At 42.0% G+C, this 23,456-nt stretch overlaps 1 protein-coding gene across 21 annotated transcripts in view; it reads right to left on the reverse strand.

Annotated features, from left to right (window-relative positions):
• Positions 1 to 235: 235 nt before the first annotated feature.
• Positions 236 to 23,456, reverse strand: part of ATXN2 (ataxin 2) — a 153,282-nt gene continuing 130,061 nt past the window's right edge. For 6 of the 21 annotated variants that reach the window (XM_026456583.2, XM_026456585.2, XM_026456574.2 and 3 more), the window contains 7 exons: positions 18,660 to 18,844; positions 18,209 to 18,341; positions 12,426 to 12,479; positions 4,918 to 5,063; positions 4,054 to 4,281; positions 3,070 to 3,144; positions 725 to 1,874 (listed from right to left, as the gene is read on the reverse strand). In XM_026456583.2, coding sequence (XP_026312368.1) covers positions 1,482 to 1,874; positions 3,070 to 3,144; positions 4,054 to 4,281; positions 4,918 to 5,063; positions 12,426 to 12,479; positions 18,209 to 18,341; positions 18,660 to 18,844 — 1,214 coding nt within the window. In that variant the 3' untranslated portion in view covers positions 725 to 1,481. Of the gene's footprint in view, positions 1,875 to 3,069; positions 3,145 to 4,053; positions 4,282 to 4,917; positions 5,064 to 12,425; positions 12,480 to 18,208; positions 18,342 to 18,659; positions 18,845 to 23,456 lie in introns of all 21 variants that reach the window. The other 15 variants (XM_026456578.2, XM_026456577.2, XM_026456581.2 and 12 more) reach the window with 10 other exon arrangements.

The raw sequence follows: 23,456 nt of genomic DNA on the forward strand, positions 1-23,456 counted from the left end.
TTTCAGTGCTGCCCAACTCTGGCCAACCTTCCTCCTCCTGAAGCAGATCTCTAATCCACCAAAGAGAATAGCTCAGTCTTGTCTTTTTCTAGAGATACCTTGAACCAGAACTAAAGGTGAAGAAGAAAAATCATTTGACAGCTACCTTCCGGGATATTAAAAACACACCCTTAGTGCACCTGCTTTGATATTAAGTATCCTACAGTAGAAGTAGCTTATACAGACACACACTAACTTGATCAGTTTTTAAAACTTTTTTTATTTTTTAAATTTTTTTAAAGTTTTTATTTTATATTATCTACAAAGTAAAAGTTTTTCCCTTAACTTAAAAGTTGAACCACTGTAGACAGTGATCACCTCATCAAACTTGATTTATAAATAATAATCCGTCAGTTTGACGGTAAGAATTTACTGAACCTTTGTCAAGTTTAGTAAAAGGGCGTTCGAAGTCTTGATTTTTTTTTTTTTTAAAGCAGTAATAGCAGCAAGAATCACTCTTGTTACTTCTTTTGCTAGCTGATGTGTTCATGACTTTCAAGGGTTATTAAAAAATAAATAACTTCCAGTTTCGGCAAGCAGAGCTGGGGTACCTGCGGGACTCTGAAACAGCGTATGGAATTATGGAATAGCCCCCAAGTTCCTAAATGCCTCTACTCGGTCCAAATATCTTCCACTGCAAGTGTACTGTTAGCATTCCTATTGGATGTTACAAGAAATCAACATATATATTTTAAAAACAAAATAAATGAAATTCTAGTTTTCTGTGCTTCCAGTTGGTAGAAGCAGTAGAAGGGAGGAAGGAATTTGGCCTTTCGGTTCCTCCAGGGCAGCCTTACAACTGCTGTTGGTGGTGGGCTTGTACTGTAAAAAGAAAAGCGAACATTGAAACAGAAAACTGGCAACACTACACATCAGCCTAGTGTCTCTGCAGCACATGATTGTAAACTATCCTCGTGCTAGCTGAACAAGACTCAAAATTGAATTCACTTTTCCCCCCTCCCATCTGCACCAAAGTGGGGAGGGTTGGGTGGGTGGGTAGAAACAAACCAGTCAGACGTAAAACCACTTCAGGTAAAACTCCCAGAAGACTTGTTCATGGGTTAGAAAAAAAGGCCTTAACAAACCCCCCTCCCCAAATATTAGCCAAGCACCAGTACTGCTTTCAGAATAACAGGTCAGACTGTGAAGTATCGCCATGGCAGCCATCAAGTAGTAGAGCACGATCACAGGGCGCTCTCCCCTGGTCAGGGAATAGGCTGGGGCTAACGCTACACTCAAAGCCAGTCCATCCACAGCACTTTCTCAGCAGTATCTTCTCCAGAGCTACAATCAAACTCTGCCATGGTAATAACCCCCCACATGTCAGACTTTTGGGACTCAGGAAGGAAAACACTGCCCTGTCCAGCCTATCATAACAAGGAAGGCCAACTGAGTCCTAGGCATGCATCAGCTACACAGAATGCTGCTGCTGCTGCTTCTCATCAAGCCAAATCCTGTATACCATCAGAACACACACAGACTCGGCTCCCGGAAGCCTCAGGCCCTGATGCTAAACTGATCGTCACAGTCCCTCCTGTGCACACTCCTGGATGGGTCTTGCTAGTTCTCAAATGTGGGCTTGAAGCACTGGCCCTGCCTGCCATTCCACCTGTGCGAGCAGAATGCTTTGGGGTGCCCCGGCGGCCCCTGCACACACACGCCTCACCTGAAGGGTGCGTCATATAGGGGAAATGCGCAGTTGTCGAGACTGGAATGGGCTGTAGTGCACTTTGAGCGAGGGCGGCCTGGGGACCGCCGGGTGGCTGTGTCGTCATTAGCATCATTGGCGCATGGGCAGTTGGATGAGAAGGAACCATTCCTGACTGTACATGAGCCTGAAACAGAGAGCTCTTTTACGCATACAGGCAACATCTCCGGCTTCAACAACATGTCAACTGTGTTCCTTTCACTGGGCTGGGACTCTCAAGGAAAGGGCAACGGTGGGCCTCAGGGCCCAGTTCTGTTCTCTGGGGACAGTCTCTAGTAGATTATCTATTGACCTGAAGATGTGCTTCACCTTTGGGTAGATCCTGCAAGGAAGGGTCAGGGAGCAGGCACCAAGTGAGCCTAGGTAGAAGTCAGGGCTGTGCTGTCCCAGCCCTTGACATTTCTGATCATTGTATTCTACGTATGGGGTAAGATCTTCACAAAGATTAGACACCGGATCCAAGGGCAGCTTTCTCAATATCATACAAGATTCAATGATGCTTCAGAATCAGGCTGCCATGTGGGGCCTGAGGCAATTTTGCAGATAACATCCCTTTCAAACAGGAAAGCAGATTACTACATTAATAAGCAGAGACTGTCACAGTCCAGTATGTGAATTACTTGGACCTCTGTTCATTTGCCTCTCTCCCTCTGCTTCTGGCCTGCTCACCAGGCAGTGAAAAGAGACTCTTAGGCCCCGGTGACTCTCTGAGAGATATGCTGATGGAGCAGGAGGAGGAGTTGGGAGTTTTTAATGGCTCCAGTGAGATGGAAAGGAGTAACCTGAAATCATCTGGGCCAGCCCAGTGTCTCTGTACCAAGTTCACCCTGGTCTCACTCACTGTCAAATTGGAAAGGTGATTTTAGTCAGCCCAAACTAGCTGGATTCCAGCTCTGCAGGGGGTTGGCAGGGCCAGGAAGAGCCCTTGTTTCCTTTTTCCCACACTGTGCACTGTTCTAGACTATGATGAGCCTTGGATGAAATGCCGTTTTTACTCTCACGTATTCAAATGGGTACATGGCATCGAGCTTCCCTGTGTTAACCTTTTTGCCCTTTCAGCACAAAAACAGAGTGAGGTATTAGGGATCCCTGACTTACATGTAAGTTCACATGCCTACTTAGCCACCAGCCTCTGCTAGACACCTACAGGACCCCAGCTCTTATGAAGCTGACTCCACCAAACCACGCTGGCCGCCACGGACCAAACCAGCTTCCCTCCCCACTATCAAAAAGCAAATCAACTGCAGTGCGCTACACCACAGAACCTAAACTTTGCAGGGTGAGGACGCCCAAACTTCCCAGAGCTGTGGAACTCTACTTACAAGGTAGCCTTCTGAGAGATAGATCCAACTGAGTCGCATCTCTAGCCCACACCTTGCCAGAGCCTCACTGGCGCACTATTTAACAGGAAATGGAATTCATTGTGGCAGGTCTCACTCAGACCCACCTCAGAGAGTTCTGTTATGAAAGTAGCAGAGACATCTAATACAGCCAATTCACCCGTAACAGCCCCAGGGAGGGCCTCAAGGCCAGCGTTAGAGCCCAACTTCAGTGCAGCTCCTTCTCCTCATTAAGACAATCCCCTGGGCCCTGGAGTGCAGGGACCTTGTCAGCAGCTGATGCAAACAGCAACCACGGAGATGGCAAGCACACCTTTCACCTGGAGCAGCTGACACTAGAGGTGAGCTCCCAAGTGCTTCCAGGGCTGCTCTTCAAGAAAAATGGGACCACCTGGGTGCTTCCAGCTTCTAGTTACACTGCACCAATGTCCAAGGCCAAGCCCTCTCAAGAGTACAACTTATGGTCAAAGCAGATATATGAATAACCAGGGAAAACAATTGGAGAGATGTGTCTGGAACTCATGTGAGTAACAATCAAGTTGACAGGCCCCAGTAGTCACCTCAGAGAGCTGAGACTCTGTGAAGGCCATCATCCCCGCCTGGCTTCCGAGGTAAGTGTGTAGAGGAAGATATATATGTACACATATATATAGTAGTGAGGCTATATAGACGTAGCAAAGCAGACACAGAAAGGAAAGAAGGATTGGGTTGCATTCCAGAGTCAAAGATATTTTTAAGGTCTCAGTTGGAAAACTAAAGGACTGACCAATCAGCACCTTCACTGATCCCATGACAAAACCACACAAACATTCCCTTAGGGCCAGATCACGTGTATTTGAGCGGGAAAGGGAGACAGGCAAATGGCATGACACACAGGGTTTCCTAGCTGGGAGAGCCTCTAGCTGCTTACTGATAACCTTCACATTGTACTTGGCCTTCACAGAAAGTTGGCTAAAGCTGGTTTACCTGAGGTACGTGGGCCATATGGGGTGGGTTGGTATACGCCGGCTGAACGTGAGAAGGATGGATTGTAAAGACGGTCTGTTGTGCTGCTGGGAAACTATTCTGTGGCGACTGCGTGTTGGAGGCAGGTGTCATGGAGGGTGGAGTTGGCGCAAGCCCCGCGTGGTAAATGGCTGACTGCTGCTGTGGACTGGCCAGATGGAGAGCCTGGGCGGCCTGGTGCTGATGGTGCTGCAAAGCGACAGGAAAGAATTGAGAGGAAAACTTCTTTAATGAAAAGCAGCCAAGGGATACTCACAAAGCTGAGCTTTGCACACGTGGGCCTATGATGAGGGGCAATGGAAAGTACAGGGGAATGTACAGGATGGTAAGAGCAAGGATGGAGGTGCCTCCCATCTGGACGTTCCTTTCTGGGGTGCAGAAGCCTGATTCTCAGCCTGGCAGTTAGAAGCTTCTGAGCATACTAAAGTTAAACAAGACTACTGCCCCAGGGAACTGAGAGATATCAGAGATCTTTACCTCCATTAGCAAACATAATTCAAGAAGCTCATAGAAAAATAACCTCATCACATAAACCTTAATTAAAATTTAAAAGTCCCAAACAAATAGGAATTTGCCTTATGAACCTTATGCTAAATTTGATTTTTCATTAATGCAAGTTTCCAGAGCTTATCCAATCACCTATTATCAATATGTATCTTAAATGTGATTCTTAAAAAAGCAACCACCCCAGGGGCATAGCTGTATCCATTTTCATGAGAATGGACATGCCATGTGTTCTGACGATGCGATACCTGGCACCTGAAGAAAGCACTCAGATCCTAGGATGAGGAAGCCACTCCATGCAGACCTCTGAGTTGCCCTTACCTGAACAGGGCTGGGTGCAGGATGACTTCCACCATGTTGGCTTTGCTGCTGTCCAGTGGGGGTAGCTGAAGGCTGAGGGTGTGGAGTATGTGGGTGCAGGGTAGCATTAGGGTGCGCATACTGCTGAGCAAGGGAGCCCGTGGAAACTAAAGTGAAAGAAAAAGGAGCATGTACACAACCGATGTGTGACAACCTGCATCGCTCCTCTACACTTCATCAACTGAACTTTCTTGATGGTTACAATGCATAACTCACGCCACTACCAATTTCTATAGGTGACTCCATTTAAACCATCTATTGTCTTGAAAAAGTAAGTGTAGCTATTGCTTAACAGACTAGCATTTGGTTCATATAATACAGCTCTACATATGATATTAAAATCAAATTAGTTTGCTTTTACTCTGAATAGTCACTATGTTTTCCCAAAAAGGCGACTTGAAGGCACAGGCAGAAACTACTCAAACAAGTGCATTTTAGGCGCACACTCTATAGCTCAAGGCCATCATCTGGCTAACCTCACCATGCTACTGCCCTGGAGCAATGTCCTGAGGGCACAGACTACATTGGGTGTGGTGGTGGTGGGGTGTGGGCACTGTGTATGGTATGTGGCAGGGCCAGGGATCTATCATCAGGGCCGAAGGCCCACAATCTCCCTCAGCTAATCACAGCAGCCCCTCTGCCACTCAGTTTACTTCCCAGGCCCTAATGGAGGATCTCCCACCTTTGCTTTATAAAATATAGAAAAGTAAACTCCCTTCTGAGTGCCTCAGCCCTTTAGAAAGAAATTTATGAGAGTAACTTCAAAGGACAACATGATGGGCCAGTTTAAGTCAAAATAAAGATAAGAACTGAAAGCCAATTCTTTGTGAATCGCAGCATGGGCCAAACCTTGGTACAAAAACCATTTCTTCATGTCTTTCATTTTTTTTTTTTTTTTTTGAGATATGAGTCTCACTCACTGTTGCCCAGGCTCACTGCAACCTCTGCCTTCCAGGTTCAAGCAATTCTCCTGTCTCAGCCTCCCAAGTAGCTGAGATTACCGGCATGCCACACCACACCCGGCTAATTTTTGTATTTTTAGTAGAGATGGGGTTTTGCCATGTTGGCCAGACTGATCTCAAACTCCTGACCTCAAGTGATCCGCCCACCTCAGCCTCCCAAAGTGCTGGGATTACAGACGTGAGCCACTGTGTCTGGCCCGTTCATGTGTTTCAAAAACAGTAAGTGGAGAATCAGAAGCAGAGTAGGATGTGTTCACTGCTTCCAGTGACTATGGACAGCACACTGATGATACAAAACTAACCTCCATGTGGCAATGAGCTGAGAAGAGAGCGTTCTCAAGACAACTCTAGCAAGGCATAGTTCCCAGCCCTCTCTTGAGAAATGAATCCTAAAATCCCTCAAGATAATAAGCTCATACACAGAAATGATTCCAAAATAGTTCCCCACATTCTTCATATAACGTGTTAGCGAACAAAGACATATGCAGGACTGATTGGGGAGAGAAGCAAGCACAGCTTTGGGACCAGGCACCCTAGCTCCAGCAGTCTGGTAAGCAAGGCTGCCAAGTCACCAGCATAGATGACTAGATGACTCTGGGTATATCCCATGTAAATGGTGTGCAGAGGGTTAGGCAAGGCACATGGAGCAGTTCTATAATGCTAGGTGCTGTAGGGCTAAGGGCCACCAACTCTCCAGCCCAGTTACATCTCGAGATGCAAAGCTATCTCTTAGTAGAGGAAGGGGCAAGGCAAAGAGCCAGTTCTAGGATCACCTGTGCATCCACTGCCAATGCCACAGCTGGCATTAATATTCCTTCATACCCAGTTTAGACTGGACACAGCAGCTTTGTTTATACACTGGGAAAATTTTCCAGACTGTAGGAATTAACATATGCCAGAACATTTTAACAAGAAAACTGTGGCAACATATTCTCTGAATATTTTTAAGGGTAGTGAATGTCTTCTGGGAGCTAGAACAAACGTACAAACGATGAACAATTCCTGAGCTTCAGTCCCATGAGTCTATGAAGACAGTCCTTTTTTTCTAACTTGCTGGCTTATTAACAGGCCCTCCATCATCATCATACTCATTAAGTTTACTTTCAGCTCCCCCAAGTTGTATAGACACTGACTTGGTCTAAAAGATTTGATGTAAATTTTGAACCCGAGTTTGTTGTTTGTTTTTGTAAAAATCTTACGTTCATCTTTAAAATGTATTTATTTATTTAATTTTTGACAGAGTCTCACTCTGTTGCTCAGGCTGGAGTGCAGTGGCGCCATCTCGGCTTACTGCAACCTCCGTCTCCCAGGTTCAAGCAATTCTCCTGCCTCGGCCTCCCGAGTAGCTGGGACTATATAGTCAAGCATCACCATGCCTGGCTGATTTTTTTATTTTTAGTAGAGATGGGTTTTGCCATGTTGGCCAGGCTGGTCTCAAACTACTGGCCTCAAGTGATCCACCTGCCTCGGCCTCCTAAAGTGCTGGGATTACAGGCATGAGCCACTGCGCCTGGCCCTGTTTATTTTTGAGACCCAGTCTTGCTGTCACCCAGACTGGAGTGCAGTGGCGCAATCCTGGCTCACTGCAGCCTCCGCCTCCTGGGTTAAAGTGATTCTCCTGCCTCAGCCTCCAAGTAGCTGGGATTAACTGGCTAATTTTTGTACTTTTAGTAGAGACGGGGTTTCACCATGTTGGTCAGGCTGGTCTCAAACTCCTGGCCTCAAGTAATCCTCCCACCTTGGCCTCCCAAAGTGTTAGGATTACAGGCATGAGCAACTGCACCCAGCCTAAAAATTGATCTTTGAATACTAAAAAAGCCACTTGTAGCTAAGCAGCTACTACGGTAGACAGTGCAGTTTTGTTGTTGTTTTGAGACGGAGTCTCACTCTGTTGCCCAGGGTGGAGTGCAGTGGCGTGATATCAGCTCACCGCAATCTCCGCCTCCTGGGTTCAAGTGATTCTCCGGTGTCAGCCTCCTGAGTAGATGGGACCAAATGCACGCCTGGCTAACTTTTTTTGTATTTTTAGTAGAGACGGGGTTTTACCATGTTGGTCAGGCTGGTCTTGAACTCCTGACCTCAGGTGATCCACTCATCTTGGCCTCCCAAAGTGCTGGGATTATAGACGTGAGCCACCGCGCCTTGCCACAAAAAGTTCTATTGGATAGTGATGTCTACAGTTGTCCATGGTCCCCTACTGTTAAACCATTAGCACTAACCCCTCCCCCCATCCCAGCCTCTTAAAAATGTCATTTGTAGCAATACTAAATCTGTCTAAGGAAAAGCAATTCCCAAATCCCAAATTCTGTTCATGGAGGTTCATAAAGATACAGTACAGAATCTCAGAGGGTTTTGTTTTGTTTTTAACTTTATTCAAGAAATTTTGTACTAAAAAGTTGTAAATTTCACTTTTAGTTACTTTCTAAGCAAAGTACTAAGAATATTAAAAAGTAACAATAAATATAGAAAATAATTATGCCCATGAAGTCTCATAATTAAGTTATTCATCAACTGGAAAAATATAAAAACCGAAATCATTTGAAGAGAAAAGTAAAGATGAAATATTTTTACTATGCATTTTTTTTTTTTTTTTTTTTTGAGGCGGAGTCTCGCTCTGACGCCCAGACTGGAGTGCAGTGGCCGGATCTCAGCTCACTGCAAGCTCCGCCTCCCGGGTTTACGCCATTCTCCTGCCTCAGCCTCCGGAGTAGCTGGGACTACAGGCGCCCACCACATTGCCCGGCTAGTCTTTGTATTTTTAGTAGAGACGGGTTTTCACCGTGTTAGCCAGGATGGTCTCGATCTCCTGACCTCGTGATCCGCCCGTCTCGGCCTCCCAAAGTGCTGGGATTACAGGCTTGAGCCGCCGCGCCCGGCCTTACTATGCATTTTTAAAAGGCATCTCTGCAATTTAAGTTTACCAGTATCTAAAGACTATAATACACTGTTCTGATCTACAGCTAATCTGCATGCATAGCACAAATACTCAAGCTGAGTGAATGTACATAGGCTTTGTTTAAAAAAACAAAAACAAAATCTTTTCCCTACCTAAATGCCAGTAAACTGCAAGGCATTGATTAAAAACAAGACGAACAAAAATCACAAAGGATGTGTAAAATATGTATCACATGTTGCAAACAAAATTTAAAAAGTTAATTAGAAATATTTCCCTTCTCAGCATTTTGGTAGGCCGAGGTGGGTGGATCACCTGAGGCGAGGAGTTCGAGACCAGCTTGGCCAACAGGGGGAAATCCCGTCTCTACTAAAAATACAAAAATTAGCTGGGCATGGTGGCGGCGCCTGTAATCACAGCTACTTCGGAGAGTGAGGCAGGAGAATAGATTGAACCCGGGAGGCGGAGATTGCAGTGAACTGAGATCACGCCATTGCACTCCAGCTTGGGCAACAAGAGTGAAACTCCGTCTCAAAAAAAAAAAATAAATAAAAAATAAATAATAATAATAAATTGGGAGAAATGTGAAACTTATACTTTAAATCAATACTCATAACAAAAATACAGTTTGGCTCCTTGATAGGCCAGTTAAGTAAGAGTGATACAAAGTGGGGTAGGAAGAAAATTTAAAAGTCAATGAAAAAAATAGCTTGAAAGACAAGAGACAAGAAAGGAACCGGAGGCCAAGGCAGGTGATCACAAGGTCAGGAGTTCAAGACCAGCCTGGCCAAGATGGTGAAACCCTGTCTCCACTAAAAATATAAAAAAATTAGCTGGAAGTGGTGGCGGGCGCCTGTAATCCCAGCTACTCTGGAAGCTGAGGCAGAGAATTGCTTGAACCCAGTAGGCAGAGGTTGCAGTGAGCCAAGATTGCGTGACTGCACTCCAGCCTGGACGACCGAGCGAGACTCCATCTCAAAAAAAAAATAATAATAATAATAAAAGGAACCAAGATAAGGTAAACAAGGAAAAAACACAGGAGAGTCAGGGAAAAGGAGAGTGCAGCGGGAAGGGCCGTGGGTTCTTACCCACGCATATTATTTCACTGCTTTTGTTATACATGCTCATTCTGGCTAAAAATCCCAGAGATGTTAAAAATAAAGTGAATTTTCTTTGTAATTCTGATTTATTCATCAGTTAAACTTCTATTTATAAAACTTAAGAAGTCTTCATAAAATCTTTTGGATTAAAGATAATCAAAGACATATGCTTCTTTGGTCCAGACATAGTCTGGAAGTTTCCCACTCAGTATTCCTTGACATAAATATTTAAGATTCTAAACATATGATCAGTCAAAAATCCTTAATAACACTAACCACATTCCAGAACTAGTTTCCTCAGCTGTGATCTCACTGAAGCAAATTCAGTACATAAAGCTGTGTGTTTAATTTGTAACTAGGTTTTGTCATTTTGACTTTGGATGCACAAGTCATAAGAGATCACCAGCACTGCAAAACTTTAAAAATAAAACAAAATCTTCCAACTTGTAAATTTGATGTTAAATTCAGAAAAAGGGAAGTGAAGGAAAGCTGAAAACTCCAAAAGGGGAATAAAAGGCAACTTGACCAAACCATCACAAAATGGCTTAGAATAGGGGAAAGTGAAGCAGCAAACTAAATTAGCAGCCCAACTGTTAGTTTCTTTTAAAAAGTACTGATACTCCCTTTTAAGGGAAGTTGTGCTAAGGCAATTAAGGCTTAGGTGTAATGATTAAGGACCTTTTAGCTACTTACCAGGAAAACGACACCAAACTACTAACAGAGACAGTAAGATGGTGAGGATAACTACATTTGAGACCTCAAATTGAGTACATAATAAAATCACCGATTGACACTCTTTTACACACTACAATCACAGACATAGTTTCCCCTTTAATAGTATATACATACAGCAAGACTCCTTTTTAAAGAGCATCTATTAAAAGATTAAATTTAACATTTTCTAGTACCAAATAAATATATATATATACACACACATATACATATATATGTATGTATGTATCAGTTTATTTTTGGATACCAAGTCATGGTATAATTAACAAAGATTTAAGATCAAATGCATTTTAAATGCTAATATGGCATTTAGTAGAGTCAGACATTGAGTCACCCCAAAATAACTCAAAATGTTGTACCTAACATAATATTTGAATCCTTAATATCCTCTAGAAAACAGTATTTCATACAAGGTGACAATATTAATGGCACAAATTTCTAAAGGATTTCTACAAATATTAGTACTCTTCCCATTTAAATACCAAAGTCCAAGAGACTAGCCTTATTTTTATTTTTATTTTTTTGAGACAGAGTCTCTCTCTGTTGCCCAGGCCTGAGTGCAGTGGTGCCATCTTGGCTCACTGTAACCTCCACCTCCAGGGTTCATGGAAATCTTGTGCCTCAGCCTCCCAAGTAGCTGGGACTGCAGGTGCGCGCCACCATGCTTTTGGTAGAGATAGGGTTTCACCATGTTGGCCAGGCTGTTCTCGAACTCCTGGCCTCAAGTGATCCACCCACCTCGGCCTCCCAAAGTGCTGGGATTACAGGCGTGAGCCACCGCGTCCGGCCCTTATTTTTACAAATTGCCCTACCAATAGGAAAAAATGTACCTTACAAGTTCATTTCCGAAAGAAAGCTCTGCCCAGACTTTCTCCATGAAGGAGCAACCATTTCTGTACTTTTTGCCAGGTGGGGAGAGGGGACCTGTGCTGTCCAAGATAATGACCTGAGAGGTCATGATCTCTTGCTTAAGAGTTTAAGACATCCTGAGGGGTCTGCTTCCTGAATATTTCATTTTTTGAGACAGAGTCTCGCTCTGCCACCCAGGTTGGTGGATGACCTCGACTCACTGCAACCTCTGCCTCCGGAGTTCAAGCAATTCTCCTGCCTCAGCCTCCGGAGTAGCTGGGATTACAGGCACATGCCACCACACACAGGTGATTTTTGCATTTTTTAGTAGAGATGGAGTTTTACCATGCTGGCTAGGCTGGTGTTGAACTTCTGACCTCAGATGATCCACCAGCCTCAGCCTCCCAAAGCACTGGGATTACAGGTGTGAGCCACCGTGCCCGGCCCTTCCTGAATATTTAAAACCTTTAGCCATGCACAGGACTGAAAAGTTTTTCCCTTAGTATTTCATCAATACTATTCAATTAAAAATCCTGGTAGGCATAAATTTCTTCTTATCAGAATATCAATAAACATTTTAAGTTTATACCAAGCTTGTGGCTTGGTGTATGTGTGTGTGTACGTGTGTGTATGTATAAAGCTGTTTAGGAAAAGTTTCTCTGAACAAGGAAATTCTTAGGCATTTCCCAGTCACATTTGCTTGGTATGCAAAAATTGATTTCTGAAACAACTCCATTTTTCATTAACTCCAGCCTTCTTATTAAACTGCATTATATTTCCATTTTAAAACTGAATTATTTACAGATATAAATACTTTCAGTAATTTGACTGGCACAAGGAAAATGCTGTTCAACAAGTCTACTCCCTTAACATGTATTCTTTAAAAAGTGTTTTACTGTACAATTAAAAATTAGTATAAAAAACCCAACTCACTGGCAAAGTAGAAAGAAGGGCTTGTCTCCTTGTTGTATGGTAATTTGGGACATGCTGAATTTGGGAAATAGAAAGGTAAATTAGCCTTTTGAGGTGTGCATTTTCCTAATTTTCTGGAAAGGTTGACATATTAGTAATTTCTTTTTGTATTCATGCATAATTATTTTTATAAGAGATGACAAGCACTTTAAACATTGTTACAGAATTTTAAAAGAAAGGACTAAACCGGAAGACACTGTTCTTCTGTACTTAGCTTAGGTGTCAAGTTGTCATGCTGACTTGCTTAAAAGTGAAAGGAATAAAATCATTATCTAATGAAAAGACCAACATGGCATTCTACTGAACAACTTTGATATAAATCATGTACCAAAATGAAACAATATTTACCAAGTTTAATAGACATACAATTTTGCAAAACATTACTAATGGAAATGTCATTATCCTGAAAGATTATCTAGCAATGGATCCAAAAATTTAGGAACATTGCAAGAATATAAACATGAATATTATCATTTCTTATTAAAACATGTCTACATAAAGGGGTAGGGCATATGAGTGAATTTAAATACACCTGGAAGTATACACACCAAAATGTTAAAAGGCAGTTGTCAGGTGGAGGGATTATGGATGCTTTTCTTTTCTTTTCTTTTTTTTACTTACTATATTTTCTTACTTATCTTACTAATCTGCATTAAACTACCAAAAACAAACCAAAACAGGATTCTGGATCTAACTCTTCCTAATGGCCCTAGTTAATCAGAAAAGTTTATTACTCTTTCTGAAAGGTCAAAGCATCACCATAAAACAAAATTAGATGAATTAGAGGAGTAGATGTGAGGCTGGGCGTGGTGGCTCACATCTGTAATCCCAGGACTTTGGGAGGCTTAGGCAGACAAATCACGAGGTCAGAAGTTCGAAACCAGCCTGGCCAAGATGGTGAAACCCCGTCTCTACTAAAAATACAAAAATTGGCCGGTTGTGGTGGCGCGCACCTGTAGTCCCAGCTACTCCAGAGGCTGAGGCAGAGAAGTCACCTGAACCTGGGAGGCAGAGGTTGCAGTGAGCCAAGATCACACCACTGCACTCCAGAATGGGTGACAGAGTGAAACTGCCTTAAAAAAAAAAAAAATAGATGTGATAGGAAAAAAAAAATAAAGTAACTTCTTAGAAGGGATGGGGTAGAGGCAATGATGAAAGTTAGATTAAGAGACATCAAAGAGGCCAGGAGCAGTGGCTCACACCTGTAATCCCAGCAGGGAGGCTGGGATTGGGAGGCTGAGGTGGGTGGATCACCCGAGGTTGGGAGTTCAACACCAGCCTGACCAACATGGTGAAACCCCGTCTCTACTAAAAATACAAAAATTAGCCAGGCATGGTGGCAGGCACCTGTAGTCCCAGCTACTCAGGAGGCTGAGGCGGGAGAATTGCTTGAACCCAGGAGGCAGAGGTTGCGGTGAGCCAAGATTGCACCATTGCACTCCAGCCTGGGCGACAGAGCGAGACTCTATCTCAAAAAGATAAAAAAGAAAAAGAAAAGGGGGAAAAAAAAAAAAAAGAGGCCAGGCACGGTGGCTCACGCCTGTAAACTCCCAGCACTTTGGGAGGCCGAGGTGGGTGGACCACAAGGTCAGGAGATCGAGACCATCCTGGCTAACACAGTGAAACCCCATCTCTACTAAACAAAATACAAAAAATTAGCCAGGCACAGTGGCGGGCACCTGTAGTCCCAACTACTTGGGAGGCTGAGGCAGGAGAATGGCGTTAACCCAGGAGGTGGAGCCTGCGGTGAGCCAAGATCGTGCCACTGCACTCCAGCCTGGGCGACAGGGCAAGACTCCATCTCAAAAAAAAAACAAAAAAAACAAAAAACAAAAAGAGAGACATCAAAGAGATGAGGTTTTTGACAAAAGCCCTTTCTAAGATAGCTAGAAAGAGTACAAGGTCAATAATTTTTTAGAATGTAATAAATAATTCTCATATTTGATCAATTTAACTGTTCAGTAATGTTAGCATATTTGTATTAAACATACTAAAAATTTAAAAACAATAATCAGGATTTCATTTTGCAGTCATTAGTGGTCTTACGTTTTCAATGCCTTTGGCTATGGCCATAACAATTAACGAATGAGAAAAGGTGACATAAAATTGTCACCAACATCTGGGTGCATGTTCTTCTGTTTGCATTAAATGTTTTAAAAACCTACATAGGATGTAGCTTAAAAAAAGCACAATTCATACTCAAAGTATTTGGTTCCTTTGAGAAAATTTATGGCAATATATTTAATATATTTATAAAATATAAATTCTTCAGGGAAGATGAGTATAAAATTAACACTTCTATGTAAGTTTGTTACAGTTTATAAGAATGTACTTCAAATTTTGTTTATATTTGATAGAATAAAGCTTTGAAAGTCTAATAATTCAAATAAATCACTGAAGATTTAATGAAGAATGTGCTTAAGCAGATTAAATTATGGCTTATGATAGCATAGAACAAAACAATTCTTTCTGATGTTTTCTTTTTTTAAATAGAGACAGGGTCTTGCTCTGTTACCCAGGCTGGATTACAGTGGTGCCATCATAGCTCACTGTAGCCTCAAAGTCCTGGGCTCAAGTGATCCTCCCATCTCAGCCTCCCATGTAGGTAGGACTACAGGCACATGCCACCATAACTAGACTTTTTCTTTTTCTTTTTTCTTTTTTGGTAGAGATGGGATCTCGCCATCTTGCCAAGACTGGTCTTGAACACCTGGGCTAAGCGATCCTCCACTTCAGCCTCCCTAAGTGCTTGGATTACAGGTGTGAGCCACCATGCCCAGCTCCTAGTGTCCTTTTTAGGGTCTTAAGCACCCCAAAGGGAATCTTGATTAACTAGTGACAATCACAGTAAGTCCACAGCCTTGCTCCTAGCCTGCCTCCATACAGACAGCAATTAAATACCACCTGTGTAAACTGCAGGAGAGTACTTCATATTTGGCTGAGTAACCTTCTCCTGGCATGAAAGAACTGGCTCTAATGACTAGTTCGTTCCAGATTTCACTGGACTTTAGATCTAGTGCTTTATTTGCAACATTTCCTATTTGCCCACACATAAATGGACTTTGGGGTCTAAGGCCCCACTGCTCTTCAAATGGACATGTTCTGGGAAGTAGTTATGAAAATCATCCGTACCTAAAACACAGTATTTACCATATAGGCTGTTTCAAAACAAATGAACATTCATTAAAAAGATGAAGCCAGATGGTTGGCAGTGAATGAACACATGGGAAGAAAGATTCTGCTTAACATTACAGTATTATTGCTACAATGTCTCAAAAGCATTGGTACACAAATATCTACTCTCTAAATGCAATGGAAATTTTAGCTCAAAAGTTTCACATCTGATTCCAAGGGGAGTATGCCAAAAAATGGAAGGAAAGAGATGTTTTTCCACCTGTTAAATCATGATGCATTCACCAGAAATGTACAAACAATCATAATGAACTTTTAACCTAAGCCTTTAGCAAACTGGAAAATTGTTAAAATATATACAAGTTGCATAAAAGCCAGCGTGATGAATCAATCGTGCCTTTTCATGCATATTCAGTCCTGGTTAAGACAACTAAAGACAAGTCAAATGACATGGGGTCATAACCAAAATAATAAACCAAGTCAGTTTATCAGTATCTTTTACAATTAAATTACGGATGGGCTTCTTGAAAAAACTGTTTTCCAAAATGTAGCAATCACACAATTTTTTATTTAAAATGTGAAATCCACAATAAAAAGTTGAAAGTGATAATGTGGGAAATTAAGACTGGGCTTAAGTTTTATAAAACTAAACACCTTTGATGATGTACAAATTCCTATCAGCAGTGAGTCTTTATGACAGACAAGAACCTCCAGGAAGAAAGCATAAGCTGTGGGTTACAGGTAACAGGAAGGATGACTGCTGCTGCCCAAGTCCTATTCTCATTAACCTACAGAATGTTAAAACTTTTAACATTCTGTTAAAAAGGACAGAGGTGATATGAAAGGTAATGTCTCAAGAAGAGGGTTTGCCAGAAATCTGTAAATTCTTTTTTTTTTTTGAGATGGAGTCTCACTCTGTCGCTCAGGGTGGAGTACAATGGCGCAATCTCGGCTCACTGCAACCTCCACCTCCTGGGGTCAAGCAATTCTCCTGCCTCAGTCTCCCAAGTAGCTGGGATTACAGGCACCTGCCACCACACCCGGCTAATTTTTGTATTTTTAATAGAGACGGGGTTTTCACCATGTTGGCCAGGCTGGTCTCGAACTCCTGACCTCAGGTGATCCGCCCGCCTAGGCCTCCAAAAGTGCTAGGATTACAGGCGTGAGCTACCACATCCAGCCTGAAATCCGTAAATTCTTTTTTTTTTTTTTTTTTTTTTTTTAAATAAGAGTCTTGCTCTGTCGCCCAGGTTGGAGTGCAATGGTGCGATCTCAGCTCACTGCAACCTCTGCCTCCTGGGTTCAAGCAATTCTGCTGCCTCAGCCTCCTGAGTAGCTAGGACTACAGGCGCGTGCCACCGCACCCGGCCAATTTTTTGTATTTTTAGTAGAGACGGGGTTTCACCATGTTGGCCAGGCTGGTCTTGATCTCCTGACCTCATGACCCACCCGCCTTGGCCTCCCAAAGTGCTGGGATTACAGTCGTGAGCCACTGTGCCCAGCCTGTAAATTCTTAAATAACTCAGTTTTGCCTAGACATACTTGTTCAAGACATCTAAACTTAAAAAATAAAAATTTTATATTCTTAGTATTTCAAAAAGTTTAAAAGAGGTTTTAAAAATGAAATGTCCATGTAGCTGCATGTAACTGTCATCTCATTCTCATAGCAGTACACTTTTCAACTGTATGAGTAAACCAAAATTATCCCCTACTCCAAAAAACCAAAAATGCAAATAGGAAAACTAAATGACACTACAGTTCTCAGAAATATTCAGAACAAAATATCTTAATGAAATCAGTACTATTTAAAAGCATATTCTGAAAAACATTTGAAGCAATCCATTAATTCTATATCATAAGATATACAAGTGGACATTTAATTTTAAATTATCAACAGTGAAAAATCTGTTATTTTGGTACTTTAGACAGCTGCTAAGTTGATCTACACAAATTTCTCTGTTTAGTCACAAAATGAAGATGGGTTTTTGCTTATTATTGTCACATATAAATACTGCTTAGTTTTACATAAAATACTTCTCATTTTCATTTCAGCATTCTGTTTACATTGGTTAAAAAGTGTGAATCATGTCTAAAATATATCTAATATTACATAATATTCAACCACTTAAAATACAGCATGATATAGAAACATAGCATTATCATTATAACAAACAGCAAAACAAACAAACAAACAAAAAAAAACGAATGCCCGTGACCCACAGATCAAGTAGTGAAGCAGAATGTTTTCATGCTGGAAAACACTTTTATGCTTTTATTATTATAAAATTCTCTTGCACGTCATAGGATATACCAAAGCCTAATACTGATGAGGAAGAGGAGAAAGGTACCTTTCTCCACAAAGATGCTTTGCCATTATAAACATCATTACATTTTAGTTTAAGCAGGAGAGAGATCTGAAGACCAGGTACAGAAGTAGAAACTATTTGCCAAGACTTATAAAGCAAGTCAGGCAAAGAAATGAGTTCATCTTTTCCTTCAGATTCTTGACCCTCAATGTCATAAAAGGTCAGGTTATTCTTAGAGTATGTTTTCAGAAACTTAAATTAAGAAGAGTCACACACACTGGAAAAGACAAACAAAGTGCTTCCTACCATACATCGCATGCGTCTGCTCATGAGCCCCGTACTGAGTTGCTGAAGAAGATACTAAACCAGGCTGGGCATGTGTTGGTGGTGCCATCATTCTAGCATTACCCTGTATTACAGGACTATAGACATGAGGATGCTGTGTTCAAACAAAAAATAAAGAAAGAACATCAATACTGCAAATAGAGCCAAGCGGACTTTAGTTTAAAGATTTTTAACTCCATGGTTTCCAGATTTCCAGAAACAACTGTGAACTCTCAAATCTTTCTTGGCTGTTTCCTCTGAACCTGTTACAGTAATCAGTAACCTTCGAATATATATTAAAAAGGGTCCCCAAGTCCGTATCTATCTACCCTACCATCACACAAAAGCAAAAATTATAAAGGAAAACCCCTTCACCATATTAAAAGCTTTTTTAAATGGTACAAAAATTAACAGTTAGCCCTACCAGCCTTACCTGAGACTGATAATGTGGCACATGCTGAACAAGGGGCTGATTTGGGAACTGCTGAGGACTATAGGCAACATATTGCGTGGAGTAAGCTGGTGGGGTGGCTGCAATTGGTGGACCCGCTGCTGACGCTGGATGCATCATGGCACTCTGATGATGCTGGTCTTGCCGCTGTTGGGGCATATTTGGTACTGCAGAAAAAAAGCACACTGCCTATTAAACAGTATCTCCACAGCATAATACATGTGTTCACATGGTCTAGGAGGTTCTGAATGATTTGACCCTGCATCTGCGTCTCTGATGCCATCTCATACCACTCCTACTTCTGCCACTCTGGGTTGTTTGCGTATCATGCATGCTAGTCCTCAGCCTCAAACACCAGTTCCCAAATCCCAGCTGGGATAATTCTGCCTCATCCTTCAGGTGTCAGCTTGAAAGCAACTTCCTCAGAGAGCCTTTCTCTCATGGCCCTCAGACTTGATCAAGTCCCTGGAATAGACTCTTACAGCATTTTGAAATCACTTCTCATATGATATTTCCTGGGACAGGCACTGCATTCATTTTGAGAAAAACAAAAATATGACCAAAGAGCCAAAACAGATCCAACGCTAACTTTCTATCTTCCTTCATTTCCTACCACCGATTCCTTGTAACACTTCCCATTCTTTCTCAAACCCAGTATAACACAGCACCATGTAGCATATAGCAAGTTTCTAAATAATAGTTCTTTTAAAAGATTACTCTATGTCTTATCTTAAATCCACGCAGGTGGTCTGCGTGTAAGGGCCTCTCCCTGTTACAACTCCAGTTAAGAATTCAGCTCAACTGTCGTCTCCAATGTGAGGTTTTTGTCCAGTTCCTCCAGCACAAGCTAGCTACTTTCCATGTGCCTCTTTCCTCGCACATTTCTTACAGCATTATTGTCTGTGACCTGTTTCTGGTGTGGCATTAACCAAGCCACTTCAGGAAAAGAATTATGGAATGACTGCTTACAACTAGGTATAAGGCACAAAGAATATAGAACTTGTTCATAAAATCCTAAGAACTGATTATATAATTAACTGCAAATTTGTGGCTAAACATTCACTGACTGTTGCTGAAATTTGGGAGAGGTCGTTACATATTATTTTATCTATGTAGAAAAGTAAACCTGAAAATTTTTTTACATTTTATCTTGGATGCATGTATTTAAAAAGTACCTCCTTTTGGTAGACAAAAAGCCACTGAAAACTATCACTTTTATCAAATGAAAGTTTGTCCAATTATGCTCACTAACTGAGCTTGAACTATTCACTATTATTACTTTGTTACTTATTACCTTCCCGTATATTTAAAAAATAATTAAAAATCTAGTCAGGTATACTATGGTGCTATTATTTAGATATCGTGCGTCTCCACTAATTTTCATGTTAAAACATGATCCCCAGGCCAGGTGCAGTGGCTCACGCTTATAATCCCTGCACTTTAGGAGGCCAGGACGAGCAGACTACTTGAGCTCAGGAGTTTGGGACCAGCCTGGGCAACATGGGGAGACCCTGTCTCCACAAAAAATCCAAAAATATTAGCCAGCCGCAGTGCTGTGCGTCTATGGTCCCCGCTACTCAGGAGGTTGAGGTGGGAGGAACATTTCAGCCAGGGAGGTAGATGCCGCAGTGAGCCATGATTGCACCACTGCACTCCAGCCTGGGCGAAGAAGTGAGACCCTGTCTCAAAAAAGGGGAGGGGAGGGGATAGGAGGGGAAGAAAAGAAACCAAGTCCTTGACTCTGCCTGTTATTTGAAAAATGTTAAAAATATTTTTATTCAACACTTCAAAGGATTGGAATTTAGTAAAGGAGCAGGGTAAAAACTAACATACAGACAGTAGTAGCCTTCATATGTGGTACTTCATAAGTAACTAATTAGAAGATGCAATGGAAGAGACGTCCCTGGGTTACATTAACATTAAAAAAGAACCTACCTAAGGCATACACTGGAAAAAATGTACAAAACCTTAAGGATAAACTTTATTTTTATTTATTTATTTTCTTTGAGACAGAGTCTCGCTTGGTCACCCAAAGTGCAGTGGTGCAATCTTGGCTCACTGCAATCTCTGCCTCCTGGGTTCAAGCGATTCTCCTACCTCAGCCTCCAGAGTAGCTGGGACTACAGGGGAGCACCATGCCTGGCTAATACTTGTTTTTGTATTTTTAGTAGAGATGGGGTTTCACCATGTTGGCCAGGCTGGTCTTGAACTCCTGACCTCAGGTGATCTGCCCATCTCCACCTCCCAAAGAGTTGGAATTACAGGCATGAGCTACCGCATCCAGCCAAGGATAAACTTTAATATGCTACTGAAGGTATACTTTGTTCTTGAATAGGAAGACTCAACATCATAAAGACATCAATCATTTCTTCTCAAGTTAATTTATAAGTTTATTGCGATTCTAGCCTGCCATGGTGGCTCATGCCTATAGTCCCACCACTTTGTAAGGCTGACACAGGCAGACTGCTTGAGCTCAGGAGTTTGACACCAGCCTGGGCAACATGGTGAAACCCTGTCTCTATAAAACACACAAAAATTAAGCCGGGCACGGTGGTGCTCGCCTGTAGTCCCAGCTACTTGGGGGGCTGAGGTGGGGGGATTGCCTTAGCTTGGGAAGTGAGGCTGCAGTATGCCCAGATCATCCCACTGCACTCCAGCCTAGGTAACAGAGCGACCTTGTCTTCAAAAAATTAAAAAAAAAAAAAAAAAAAAAAAAAAAACCCTAGGTTTATACTGACAATATACAATCAACGACAAAAAAACAATAGAATCAACAACAAAAAAACCCATCTCATTGGTTACCTTTGGAGGACAACAGAAAACCAACTCATTATTTTGAAGACTGCCTTAAAAAGGGAAATGATTAATATTTTAAATTACTCTTCCTCAGGGTAACCAAACTGCTGGATATGGTAAAGTTTTTCTTTATAAAAATATTCCAGGTAATAATTGAAGAAGGGATGAAAGAAAAAGAATGTCACCATTCTGTAACCCCTAAGGAAATAATGGATCTTGGGCGAGACAATTATCATCAATGGCTGCTAAAAGACAACAACAAAAAAGTAAGGCACTAAAGGGAAATAAACATCTAGGAACTCACGGCTACTCCTATCAGGAAAAAGACTGATTACATTACACGACTCCTCACTCAAAGTACATACATCTGTGAAACACTGGGGAAAAAAAAAATCTTACCAAGCCTCCATTATCTACTATCCATTTACAAAGATTACAGGGGACAGAAGTCTACTTTAAATATCAACACAAGGATACAGTCAGCAAAATTCAGATGGTGGGACAAAAATACAAGGCAAGTTGGACTGTACAAAGATATGAAGAAGACAAAAACTAAGGGAAAAACTATAATTAAAACTATGAGGGCTGAGTGCAGTGGCTCACGCCTGTAATACTGGCACCTTGGGAGCCAAGGCGAGCAGAATGCTTGAGCTCAGGAATTCAAAACCTTGTCTCTACAAAAAATACAAAAATTATCCAGGTATGGCGGCATGCACCTTTAATCCCAGCTACTTGGGAGGATCACCTGAATCCAATTGGTCGAGACTGCACTGAGCTGAGATCATGCCACTGCACTCCAGCTCAGGTGACAGAGTTAGACTCTGTCTCAAAAAAACCTATGACTTGGCTGGGTGTGATGGCTCATCCAGCACCTCCTAAAGTGCTTGCCTGTAATCCTAGCACTTTAGGAGGCTGAGGTAGAAAGATATCTTAAGCCCTGGAGTTTAGGACCAGCCTGGGCAAGATAGCAAGATGGTGAGACTCTCTCTCAAAAAAACAGACAAAAAACAAAGAAGAAGAAAGACAAGAAAAGAAAAGCTGGCAAGGTGGCATGTGCCTGTAGTCACAGCTGCTTGAGAGGCTGAGGAGGGAGGATCTCTTGAGACCAGGAATTCGAAGCAGCAGTGAGCTATGATTGCACTACTGCACTCCAAGCCTGGGCAACAAAGCGAGACCCCATCTCAAAACCAAAACCAAAACCGACTTCAAGATACACATTAAAGTGTTGGTGGATAAACGGATGCAATGTCTAGAATTTGCTTCAAAATAATCCAGTGGACATATAGCTTAAGAGACAATGGGTAGGAATGAAACATGACTGGCCTAGGTTATTAATGTCTCAAAACATTCATAATAAAAAGTTACCACAAGGCTGGGAGTGGTGGCTCACACCTCTAATCCCAGCACTTTGGGAGGCCGAGGTGGGTGGATCATTTGAGGTCAGTTCAAGACCAGGCTGGCCAACATGGTGAAACCCCATCTCTATTAAAAATACAAAAGCTGGGCTACTTGGGAGGCTGAGGCAGGAGAACTGCTTGAACTCCAGAAGGGGAGGTTGCAGTGAGTTGAGATTGTACCACTGTACTCCAGCCTAGGTGACAGAGCAAGACTCCATCTCAAAAAAAAAAAAAAAAGTTACCACAATATGAAACAATTACAAAAAAAAAAGACTTCAACATATAAACAAATCCAATTTGCAAGCCTGATTTGGACCCTAATTGGAACAAATTAATTGTAAAAACATTTATCTTTTCTGTGGGATTTTTTTTTTTAAAGAGGGAGTCTTGCTCTGTCACCCAGGCTGGAGTACAGGGGCACGATCTCAGCTCAACTACAACTTCCACCTCCCAGGTTCAAGCAATTCTTCTGCCTCAGTCTCCCAAGTAGTTAGAATTACAGGTGTCTGCCACTGGGCCCAGCCAAGATATATTTTAAAGATCAGTTGGTTTTAAAAAGGCAACTGATTTTTTTAGTAGTAATTTT

Source organism: Piliocolobus tephrosceles, chromosome 10 (assembly GCF_002776525.5).
Source record: "Piliocolobus tephrosceles isolate RC106 chromosome 10, ASM277652v3, whole genome shotgun sequence".
In the NCBI taxonomy this organism is placed as follows: Eukaryota; Metazoa; Chordata; class Mammalia; order Primates; family Cercopithecidae; genus Piliocolobus; species Piliocolobus tephrosceles.